Genomic DNA, 12,500 nt, shown 5'->3' with positions numbered 1-12,500 from the left:
CTTGACGGGGCGGGCTGGCGGAGTTTGTGGATTGGGAGGTCGCTGGACTCGGGCCGCCAGGGAATGGATGTGTTGGTGTGGTGGTGATGTTGGTGTTACTGGTCTGTGTGTGTGTGTGTTGCATATACTGTTAAGAATCTGTTGTGTGTGTGAATGTACTAAGCTCGTGTTACTTTCAGGGTACTCTGGTGGACGTGCAGCCTGAAGGAGTGAAGGCCGTGGACAGGGACGAGGGCATCATGGCGCCGGTGTTCTATTCCTTCAGTCGAGGTAAGACTTCCTTTTTGCTTTCGGCTCTCTCGTTAGTGATTGGCCTTTTCTTCCCTTCCTTTTTGTTGTTCTATTGCCAGTGCATATGTTATATTAAAGAAGAAAAAAAAAAAGCTAATCACAGTCAAGGCGCCTTAGTATGTTTTGCAGTTTCCTTATGCAGTGGTGAAAACAAAGAATTGAAAAACAAGAAAGGGCACTCCACCGGCTATTAAATGGGATCTATTTTTTCATTTATTTTTTGTTGCTCTTGTCCAGATTCCCTTCTTACATTAAAAAAACAAACATGCACAATTTCACAGTTGGTTGATGTGTCAAAGCATATTTTGTTGCTAAATATGCAGTGAAAATGAAGAGAAAGAAGCAGAGAGGAAAGAAATTAAAGTGAAAGAAAAGTAAGGGAAAGAAAAAGACTTCCTGGGTATACATGTCTGTTTTGTCTGGTTGATATCACAGGTGCTTGCTTAGTTAAAGAGTTCTGGTTTGTTTTGATGGTACCTTTACATTAAGTGAGCATGAAGGGGAAGTACAGCATGTAGAAGTAGAGGTGAAAGGAAGGCTAAAGAAAAGAAAATAAGTAAAAAAAAAAATAAATAAATAAAAAACTAAAAAAAGAAGAGGAAAGGGAAAAGAGAAAAAAAAAACAAGATCAATTAAGGAAAAAAAAATATTACCTGGTATGAGAGAGAGAGCAAGAGCTGGTGAAAGTACAGAAGTATGTAGTCTTTTGAAGTTGAGCAGGTTCCAGTCTTTTTATATGTCTTGCGTAAGATATAGTAGAGCACTTACTTGTACATTTATTACTGAATGAAAAAAAAAGTGAGAGTTGCATTTGCCAGATGTGTGTGTGGTGCACATTAGAGATGCTTTCAGTTAACCTGCACCATTGGTACAAAACCAGAGAGTGTTGAAGAAGGAATATGATGATTTTTCCATTCACTGATATGAATAATTGATTGGTTAGAAACATTAAATTATTGAAGTATTATAGCAGTACAATAAAAGGAAGAAAACAAAAGTAATCTATAGTAATTATATATGACTTTAGTTTCAATATGAATATCCTGAAGTTATAAAAAGAAAAGATAGATAAAAAATGAATAAATAATTGGAAGATTTTAATATGAAAGTTGTATTTCGTTACTAGTAATTTAAGAAAGTATTTGTTATGAAGAGTAAATGTATTATGATTCTTTTTATGTAAGGTAGAGTGCATGTCAGGGATTTATCACATGACATTAGTAATGGTTATCAATTAAAAGTTAGCTTTCATGAGTAAGCTGGAGTATTATTAAAGATGATCTTGTCCCCTGCAGAAGAGGAGGAGTCAGTGTGGTTCAATATTGACCCTGAGAGTGGTCAGGTCAGCATGGCTCAGGACCTACCTCCCGACAAACTCTCCCAGCCTGTCACTCTGGTGGTCAGGGTGAGTCTTAAGCAAACCTAAAGTAATCATCTTCCACATACAAATGAAATAGAATTTAGCACATACAGTGGAGCAGATTGAAGTAATCATCCCTCACATACAAACAGAATAGTCATATATTTTTTTAATACACCACTCACTTTAATAAACATTCCTGTTACAGGCCACCAATCATCTCTCACATACAAAAAAAAAAGAATGAAATCCAATACATTCTATCTAGCATACATACATAAACAAACTGAAGTACTAATCATCTCTCACATACTATGAATCAAATAAACATAGAGGTGTTGATCTTTCAATACTAATGACTCACCTTAAACCTTCCACCACCAGGCCACTCAAAAGGACAACCCAGACAGGTATGCCCTCACCACCATGACACTGTCCCGCCGTGGCTACTACTCCACTCAGCTGCAGTTCATTCAGAGGGAATATGTGGCCACTGTGTTGGAGAATGTTCCCAAACACAGTGTTATTGCCCCAACTCTCATCAATAAGAACATCAATGAGGTGTGTATTTACCTTGTCATGTCTGCCTAGTTGTGCTGTGTATAGGGTCTTACCAAAGCTCATATTGTTAGTCCCCATATTTGTATTTGTTCATTTTCTCTTTAAATATGTATATACTGTATGTTGTTGCTATGTCTTCATTTGAGGCATTCCAGATTATAGTTTGTTGTGGGAAGCTGTTTGTTGGTGCATGTCCTCTCAGTCATCTGTTTTCTTCCTCCATTTGTGGTGCTAAATCTTGTCTGTTTACCTTTTCCATGTGTCTTCCTATATTTCTGTGTATGATAACCAAGTCTGTATGCATCTATTGGTTAATGTCTTGTTATTTGTTCCGCAGACAAGACCTCTTACAGGCTTTTACTTATTACTTGGTTTTCTATATAATCCTATTGAAGCTTATTTCTTCTGTATTCCTAATTTTTTCTCAATCCTTCCTTGAGTCAGAACTTCTCACTGGTCTTTATCTTTTATCTTCTGCATTATTTATGTATCTGTGTGTTGAAGTTTAGTTCAGTGTTTAAGTCTCACCACCTCCACAGGACATCCACTTCAGCCTGGAGAGAAATGGTGATGGTGTGTTCCGCATCTCACCCTCGGGACAAATTATTCTGGACTACGAGCTTGACTTTGAGAAGAAGCAGGAATACAGCCTTGAAGTTTATGTCACTGATGGGAACTTTGTAAGTAGCTATACCTGCTGTCATTTTGTACATTACTATGTCTGTGTTTTTGGATTTTGTCTTTTTAATTGGTATTGTCTCTGTCCCTTGAGGTAATTCATGTAACCAGTGTACCTACTAACAGGATATTATAAAAGGACATTATAAGTAAGTTATGGTTTTCAAAGATGTTGGAAAAATTATAATTTGAGGGTCATATGAGCTGCAGATACTGATGTTTACATGTGATACATGTAAACATTTTTGTAATAAATGCATATTTCACTTTTGTTGATTATATTTCTTCATTCTTTGTACCTTACAATATTTAACCAATTTACTTAAAAATTATTGAAAGAACATGAAGAAAGATTATAACTGAAAATTTGTTAGTTGAATAAATTAACTTTTTGCCTGTATGCATAACACACTCTTAGACAGAATGTCACACTACTGATGCTGCAAACTCTGATGTACTCCTGCTGTGTTGCAGAATGACACAGCAACACTCAAGGTGAAGGTCCTCAACATCAACGACTGGGACCCTCGCTTCCGCTACCCTGAGTATGAGTTCTATGTGAGTTCCTCTACACTGCGGCCAGGTGACTCGGTTGGCACAGTGGAGGTGGCCGACGGGGACCTGGGGGACGTCATCACTCTCAGCGTCATGGGGCAGGACTCACAGTAAGGCCTTGTGTTGTCTTGGGCAAGCACATCATATATATGAATTAATTTTCTTTCTCATTACAGATTTTCAAGTTGATTTAATCGTATTCTCTTGACCACCATTTTTTTATTACATATTATCTTGCATCAGTTTGAAATGGAGATGAGTAGTCTGATACAATCTTATTTCACCCAAGGATGTTTGCTATTGACAACAATGGAGACCTGAGGATCCGTGACCTGACCTCCCTCAATTCCACCGAGGCGCACATTGTGGTGATGGCCAAGGATTCTGGAGTGCCTCCCAGGATGGTGAGTGCTGGCACCTCATGCTTTGATGTGCTAAGTTAACTTTGTTCATGATACACTCTAACAAAATGTGAAGGTGATTTGCAATATACTGTAGTGATTTAATTTTGTATGTTTCTTTATCATTATCTAAAGGAGATGGCTATAACAAGAATCTCTAGATCTTTTAGAATTTTGTGTATATTATAGTTTCAGCCAAATTCATAGACAATTATTTATGTAGTAATTTTACATTCCTTATTCTGTCTACACCTAATGCCTGTTCTTGATAAGAATGTGGAGAGGAAAGTCTTGACATAAGAGCCTCCATTTACTTTCTGTAATTTACATTCCATCTTTTCATACCACAGTCTTGTCATCAACCCTTCCCTACTTTCTCTCATGTAGTGTGAAAGCATTGTTTCTCCCATTCTTGCCTTGTATCCCCTTCTTGTATACTGTAATAGTCTTATTCTCCTTTCACCCTTGCTTCCAACATACTCCTCTATTCTTCCCATTTCATTACTCATTTAGTAACTACTGCCTTTTCCTTTTAACAATAATGCAATGGGATACAGACTTTGTGACTTAAATGAGAAGCTGTGATGGCCAAGTAACATTGTGTAACATGAAGCCTTCCTTACTGCCCTTCCCTAGGCATCAGCACCGGTCACTGTCAACTTCCCTGCTGGTGTGGTGAAACTCTCCCCGCTTGGCACCAGCTCCAGCTTCCTCCTGGTGGTCATATTTGGCAGCCTGCTCCTCATCTTCATTCTCGTCGTCATCTGCCTTGCCATCTATATCCACAAAAAGTAATGCTGGAACAAACGGTGAAATACAGCCCTTTTTTTCTTTATGGTTCAGGATGTATTTAAAAGAAAAAGGCGCTCTGAGGTACCATTCCACACAGAGCCAAAAGTATTAGACAAAAGGATTAGTTATTGGTTTCATGGTTCTTAGGTTAAGAATGTGATGTTGGTATATTGTAGGGATATCTGCTGCAATATAGAAGCATTGATAATTGTATTCTCAAGATTTCATATTTGTATAGTAGAGTTTATATGAAAAGCAGTGTGAAGGTACTAATAGTAGCACTAGACCTGATAGTATAAAGTAGTAGTAAATTGATCATCCTGTACTTATTTTCTTGTAAGCTTTGTGTTTCTTTTTCTTTTTCATATATTCTTGGTTTGTTCCTTGTACGCTTAACAAATAAAAAGTCATACTAGTAGTAGTATAGTAGTAGCAGTAGTAGTAGTAGACTAGTAGTGATTGTTGTTGTTGTTGTTGTTATAATACTAGATATTCACTTGCTATTCAGTTCTTTAATAACTTAGATGAATTAATGTTTTTTTTTTTTCTTTTATGCTGTATAGCAAGAAGTACCGTGATGACAACAATGCAGCGCTGCCCACCAAGATGAGCCAGATAGTGACCAATGGAAACCTGCCTCACACCAAACTGGACCCCCTCTCCCCACTCAACCACCAGGTAAGGACACTCTGCCATTACTTGGTGGAGGGCATGGCTCTTAAAGGTCGCAGATCCATCCTTAAGTAAAAAAAAAAAAAAAAAAAAATTCATTTCTTACATGGCTACAAGTACATTAGTCAAGTCAAGGTCCTTCATTTCATTACATATATTTATTATTGCTTTCATATTTGTTATTATGTAAAATTTAATGATTGTGGAAAAGGTAAATGGGAGGAAAACTATGTAAAATATTGCAAGACATCTGAATATGTAATCGTAATAAGTGTTGGTAGGAATACTCTTCAGGATAATAATCTTTACAGTGAGAGTAACAATCCTACCACTGTATTCCCTGTGTGTCATAAGAGGTGACTAAATGGGAGGGAGTGATAAGGATAGGAACCCTCTTTGTATTGTGTCTTATCAACAGACAAAGGAAAACTGGCTATCTTATGTGAGGAATTACTGGTCGGGTATGTTGATAAGTAAAAGAATATTGAGCATCCATTTGAACTTTGGATATCATTTACTTTAGTTTGACTGGTAAAACATTGTATATGAACATGGAGTGTCCTGTCAAGTGTTCAATCCCTTGGGACTCCTTCCTGTGGCTATCCTTTAGAAAATATTCACTCATTCTAAATGAGGATCTGTGTACAGTATCTGTATACCAAGATGGAAATTCCATAAGAGGTGACTTGCACCATCACAGACTTGTACACACATCATCCACACTCTTGGCTCTATTAAGAAACGGTAAAAAATCTTGCTGCTTGTAGGATTTACAATTCTGTCCCTCTCTTCCTCAGATGCAGGGCAATGGCAGGCAGATGACCCCTCTGGGCAGCCCCACCTCCCCCACAGGCCTGACAGGAGTGGAGTTGCCTGCACCTGACAACAACAACGTTCACACCACAAACAACAACAATTACAACAGTGGCACAGGCAGAACAAGCACAAGTGAGTGGTGACTCTGTGGTGGTGTTACTTCATCACATTCAGCCTTAAGGAATAATTGTTGTTTTTGTAGTAGTAGTATTTTGTTTATTATTGATGTCTTTCACGTCTTTCTTGGTGGCAGGACAATTATTTGTTTGTGTGTGGTGTTGTATGTATGGAAAATTTATTTTTATTTTTACATATGGCATAATGTTTGAAAAAATACTACTTTTATGTGGAATGATGCTAATGGAAAATTTATTGTTAATGTCAGGTATAGTATAAGAAAGCATAGCATGTTATACACAGATACACATCATTAATCTTTGCATTTATTTCGTTTTTGGGTGACAGTTAAGATTCCTTTTTATTATTTTTGGTTACCTTGATCAGCTTCCTTCACATATTAATCTCTTGAATACTGGGACACAATTTTACTTTGAGATTAGATTGATTATACCATTTTATTGACATTAGGAAGGGTCTGTGAAGGTCAAAAGATTAATGGCCAGCATCTTCACAATTTTAATCCCCAAATGAGTTTGAAGCTTTATCGAATCAGCAAATAGTAAACAGAATGAATATGGAAACACGTCATGGTGCTGAGAGAGTTAATACAAGTTAGATAACAAAAACTGAGAAAGCAGATGTAATTGTGTCCAAAAACCTAGTCATTATTCCTGTACAAACCTGTTGACTTACTGGTTATAGTTTCAGTGCAATCTGGGCAATCATCGCCACGAGATCATGGCTACCTCAGGAACCCACTCAGCAATGGGTCCCTGCCAGCACCCTCCTCCTGCCTCCAGCAGCCGCCTCCCCCATGGCAGTAGTGATGGGGCCTCCCTCAATGGCACTGGGAGGTCGTCTTCCACTACAGCATCGACAGCCTCAGTGGGCGGCACTCCGGAGCACACCCCGCACTCCGCCAGGTGAACACTATGGGCACTATGGGTATTCTGAAATATTATTGTGCCACACCTCCACTACACTCGGAGAGCAACACTGTGGTGCACTGTGTTGTGTGGAAGAGTAACATTGTGGTGCACTGTGTTGTGTGGAAGAGTAACATTGTGGTGCACTGCGTTGCAGGTCTCACTTCAGCGAGGGTGTGAGAAGCCAGCTGGGAATGCGGGGTGGCAGTGGAAGGAGCTTAGGGTCACTTGGAGGAAGTGGTGGATCCCTTAAAAAGTAAGGATTTTTCATACATTTGTTGGTGCAGGGTCAGTGTGAAGCTTGAGATGATTAAACACATTTATGTTCAGAAGTGACTGGTGAACATTGGTATGTAGTAAAAGTCTGTTAATCTGACGAGCAGAGGACTATGAGTGCGACGAATCATTGGTTTCGTTGAATTATCAGGATGTAGCTCTAAATAAAGTAATAAGTAATAAGAAATTAAGACATGATATGATGGTTGGTTTAAATATGTAGCACAGGGTTGTAGTGCTGGGTGGGAGACAATAACTGAATTTGAACTCTTAGAATCCAGAGTTCTGGAGGACCCAGTTATTGCATCTAGATTCTAGAATCCTATGACAGATTCTCTCAAAAATCATGAGCCTAAGAGTGATGTATTAAAAGAAAAGAAATCAGTATGGAGAGCAATGTTTAAATGCATATCTGTAAATAAATACACTATGTGTGATGCTGTCTTGCTACTTCTGCATATAAATTGAAAGACTTGTGAAAATTATTTGTTTATACCAGTGAGTGGAAAAATTGTTGGCAATCAGAATCCTCTGGCAAGCAAGATTTGTGAAGTACTGACAGTGGGAAGGGAATCCTGGGATTTTCTGAGTGCTGAGATTCTTTTGCAGCTGCCACTGGATTCCATGCCTGGCAGTCAATTACTGGTTTTGGGAGGATCTAGAGAGCTGCTATGAGTACACAGGATTTGTGGAGGTTTCAGATCCCATGAATCCGCTGGGCCAACTAATCAGATTTGCAATTACTCAAGGTAGCGAATCTTTCCAAGCACTGCTGGGTTGATCAGAGGTAGGGGGAGTATTGGTAGTAGTGTCTGCATCCACCCCCTTGCTGCTTGGGTGATTCTGGTGCATGGTATGAATCTGTGCTGGGACCTACTAATTTTGTCCACAAATTATATTTTTCACCTGGCCTTCAAAAAGATTTGGACTACAGTAAGCCCCCACATTTAGCGATCCTATTAGTCTGCAGAAACTATCGCTAAATTGGAATTTCGCCAAATTTGAATACTACTTTAAATAGGGAAAAATACCAATCAATCTTTCGTCCGCTCAAAGTCCCCATTTCGAGTCCCCATTTACAGCTGCAACATCGCCACCTCCACTAGTGGAGGCCATGGTGATAGCGAAACTCGCTAAACAGTGAGGATAGGAGCACAAAAAATGAGTTCACACGCTGGATTAACACAAGTGTCGAGCGGGAATGCCGGAGGCACTGTGGGGCTGACGTCACGGCAAACAGACACGCGATTGGCTCAGAGCGAGCGGGAGGTGGGACAGTGTAGCGCGGTAAATTCGCTAAATATGAGAGAAAATCGCTAAACTTGAGGGCTTGGCCTTTTTCCAGACAGTCGCTAAATAAGAGTTTCGCTAAGCTGGATTTCGCTAAATTCGGGGGCTTACTGTATTAGGAAATTTGAATTATTGGTGTTCGGATTACTGGACTTCTACTGTACATTTACTGTGGAGCTGCTCTGTGTACACACTAACATCTTGCAGCTTCCTTCATGTTTTTATGTTTTGTTTTCTTATTTCAGTGGGTCTCCAGTGGGATCAGCACGGGCATTAGGTGGGTTGCCTTCCAGAAATCGGGTCAGTCCTGCACCCATGCCCCCAACCCCAGCCAACACCCCCTACCCTGACCCTCCCTCCTCCCCTGAAATTCACAACTCTCCTGTGGGAGGTCCCATGGGCAGCAAAGTGTTGTGGCCAAGTGGGTCAATTCCCAAACGAGTCAAGAAGTTGTCGTGGGAGGACGAACTTAGTACTAAGGTGAGGAAACAAAACTGTCTTCTTTAGGTATTATTTAATTCTTTAAATGCCACATTAAAGTTTACTGCGAACAACTTGTGCATAGAATTTTCTTTAATGTTACCTGAAATTAGAAATTATGCATGGAATGACTAATGTTATTTTATTATTCACAGACGGAGCTGGACCCAGAAGTGAGTGTGACTCCAATGCCTCACTCTGCATCCTCCTCCCACACTCCTAAACTCACTGTCTACTTCTAAGTGTGTGTGTATATGTGTGTGTATGGGAGTGTTGTAATTAATCTTTAGCAACAGAACTGTATAGATGTGGAAGGCAGTGCGCAAGTAACAGTCCCAGTGCCTACTTGAGGTGGGACTGCTAGGTGATCATCTGTATGGCTTAACTATGAGGTACTGGGAACCTTTTGGAGGAGTTGGGTCTCACTGTGTGCCTTGCTAAGTATTTCACTTGTTGAATGTGTCCGTTGGTGTTTGAACTGTACCAAGGGTGACTGTACATCACTGGTTGCATGCAGCACCCTTGATGCAGCAGAGAGTTTGGAGTCAGAGGGCAGATCACTGTTAGTGCTGCAAGGATCAGCTGTAATGGCTGTTACACATGAACTAGTGGAGGGGATACCAGTGGTGGTGTTGAGAGGTCTGGCCGGAGATCTGGGCAAGACGAGAGATTGGAGCACAAGAGGAGGCAAAACAGTGCTCACTGTTCTACTTGGGGTGGCAGGGATAATGAGGTTGGAGAGCTGAGATGCATAAGGAACACAGTTAATAGTCGTGTTCAAAGGACTGGATGTTGTGTTGCCAGAAGCAGTGGTAATGGTAAGTGGGCCAGCAGCTGCACTGGTTGGAAGAATGGAATGCCTCTCATCCATATCTCTTATTATCTGATTTGCTAGGGAGGAGAGCAGTAGAGAAGTGGGTACTGTGGTGCTGGGGGTGGTATTCAGTACTGTGGTGATAGGGGTGGGGTCCAGCACTGTAGTGGTGGGGATGGTGTCCAGTACTGTGGTGGTGGTGGTGGTCGCGGTGGTGTTCAGACTTCTCTCACCCTGCGTGTTTTGTGGGTGGTGGCCTTGTATAGGCTTGGGTGAGGTGCTGATTGGCTGGGGCAGTGAAGTAATGCTGGTGACCTAGGGACAGGTATTTCCTACACACTGGTGTTGTGGTAGAACTGGTAGAAAGGATGTACTGACACTTGACATCAAGCTGGATTTTCTGAAGCTAGTGTGTATAGAGAAAAAAGAAAAGATTGAGTGTACGTTTACATTGGATTTTTTCAGAGTTCTGTCCAAAGCATCTTTTATACCTCCTTTTAAAGTGGCCAAGGAAAAGCTTATTATTATCTCAACACATACATAAATGTAATCCGTTGTCAATATTTATGATGTTATACATTTGGTAATATTGTACTATTTGTAATTGCACAGTATGTGACTGCTGCTTCAGTTGCAGGATGTTGAGCATTCAGGAAATATTACACATATAGTATTGAAAATATCTCAAGGCCATTTGAAAAGGTCATATTTTCATTAAGATATAAAAATGACTATGTATTTATATGCTCATAATTACACTCAAGAAATTGATAAGAGAGAAGAGAAGGTAAAGTAATTTCACACAAGAAATTGAAGAGAAAAGACTTGGGATAAAGGAAGGATTATTGAGTGTGAAGTTCTGTTTTAGTGAGGAGATCTCAGGAGCCAGCCATGGTGTTCCTCTGTGTGTATGGTGTCTGAGTGCAGCAGTGTCATGTGTCCCTTGCTGATGACAGCTTCAGCATAGCAACATTTCCTCCCTGGATGACGTCTACAAACAATAGTAATGAATGAGAGCTTTACTCTGAGATGACGCTTTATTCTTTTTATTACCATGGTTCTTCCCAGGAACACTTTACCTATCAGACTTGATGAAGACTTACAGTACATGCACACAGACTTGGGTATTGTTACTTGTTGCCTGCTGCAATTGTGGTAGTGGAAAACCCCTTCAGTAGTGCTAAAAGATGCTTGAGAAGGAAAAGACTCAGCCGGCTTGATGTGCGTGTGTTTGTGGCAGAGTGAACGCCTGCCATCCCATTTCATCGAAATGTGTGCGTGCATAAAAATTAGCCTATGTTTCCTGCTGCAGAAGCACATTCTGTCTATATGATGACAGTGTTACTGTGAGTGTGTGTTTGCATGTGTTTAGAAGTGACATATCTCATATCTACTACTTGTGATATATTTTACAGAGATGGAAGGAACTATAGCTACAGTGTGGTGATATAACTTTCCACTTTATTTGTACTTTAGAGACACTGTGAATTGTTTGTGTGATGAATGTGGTAAAAAAAATATGGTCAAATGCAGGTGTTTCAGTCAGTAGCTTTACTTGAGGACATCAAAATGTAACCCATATTTCTAAACTAATGCACTCCTGCCTAGTCGCAGAGTTATTATTGCTGCTGATTGATACATTGAGCAGAGAGGAGGCAGTTTGGACACACCAGTGGACATGTGGATGGGACAAAATTCATGTACCAGATCACAAAATGCTACACAAGTATGTACTCTGGATCACAAAGTTGTTTATATTTCGTTACTGATGTAATCTTGGTGTGTGTGTGTGTGTGTGTGTGTGTGTGTGTGTGTGTGTGTGTGTGTGTGTGTGTGTGTGTGTGTGTGTGTGTGTGTGTGTGTGTGTGTGATCACCCTCATCTGAGAACCCTAAAAGTCCACTTTGTTAGAAAAGCAGCTCTTAAGTCAAAGATTAGCCTATTTAACAGTATGTATGCGTGTTTTCTTTCTTGTTTGTATTTGTGGCCTTCCTCTCATTGTGTGTGTGTGTGTGTGTGTGTGTGTGTGTGTGTGTGTGTGTGTGTGTGTGTGTGTGTAAGCATTGACACATTCTACAAAATTATCATTATTTTGGGCATCTGTATCTTCTCATATTAATCTGTTTGTGTTTTTAGATGACTGAATCTTGTATTTCCCATCTTAAATTAAGTAAGCCTTTCCTTGTCTTGTATGTGATATCCCATGTTTCTGTAAATGTATGTCTGATGTATGCACATATATTCCATTTTCTAAGTACGTACTTGTATGTGACAGTATGTTTCTCCAATTTGTATGTATTTTTACTCAAAATGTGTGAGTGAGGTAAGGCCTGTCCATATGTATGATTGCACTCTGGTACATTCATAGGTATTAGTCGAGTAACATATCACATCTTCTCTTGTCTTTGGTATTTTTCTGAGTCTTAACCCTCCAATCTGCTGAGAATCTCATTTGTCAGATTCTGCAAT

At 39.9% G+C, this 12,500-nt stretch overlaps 2 protein-coding genes across 2 annotated transcripts in view; one reads left to right on the top strand and one right to left on the bottom strand.

Moving 5' to 3' along the window:
• The window catches only part of LOC123513380 (protocadherin beta-4-like), a 116,988-nt gene extending 105,108 nt beyond the window's left edge, over positions 1-11,880 (top strand). Inside the window, 14 exon segments of the mRNA XM_045270502.1 lie at positions 180-270; positions 1,587-1,696; positions 2,036-2,212; positions 2,752-2,892; positions 3,365-3,555; positions 3,735-3,849; positions 4,483-4,637; positions 5,202-5,316; positions 6,108-6,258; positions 6,949-7,040; positions 7,042-7,169; positions 7,330-7,428; positions 8,984-9,218; positions 9,374-11,880. Coding sequence (XP_045126437.1) covers positions 180-270; positions 1,587-1,696; positions 2,036-2,212; positions 2,752-2,892; positions 3,365-3,555; positions 3,735-3,849; positions 4,483-4,637; positions 5,202-5,316; positions 6,108-6,258; positions 6,949-7,040; positions 7,042-7,169; positions 7,330-7,428; positions 8,984-9,218; positions 9,374-9,460 — 1,887 coding nt within the window. The 3' untranslated portion in view covers positions 9,461-11,880.
• LOC123513453 (cell wall protein DAN4-like) overlaps positions 9,604-12,500 on the bottom strand; it is a 9,037-nt gene continuing 6,140 nt past the window's right edge. The window contains exon 2 of the mRNA XM_045270613.1: positions 9,604-10,347. Within this exon, the coding sequence (XP_045126548.1) occupies positions 9,604-10,347 (744 nt within the window). The remainder of the gene's footprint in view (positions 10,348-12,500) is intronic.

Source organism: Portunus trituberculatus, chromosome 36 (genome assembly GCF_017591435.1).
Source record: "Portunus trituberculatus isolate SZX2019 chromosome 36, ASM1759143v1, whole genome shotgun sequence".
Taxonomy (NCBI): Eukaryota; Metazoa; Arthropoda; class Malacostraca; order Decapoda; family Portunidae; genus Portunus; species Portunus trituberculatus.
Note: the sequence above shows the minus strand (reverse complement) of the source record. Positions and strands in the feature narration are given on the sequence as shown.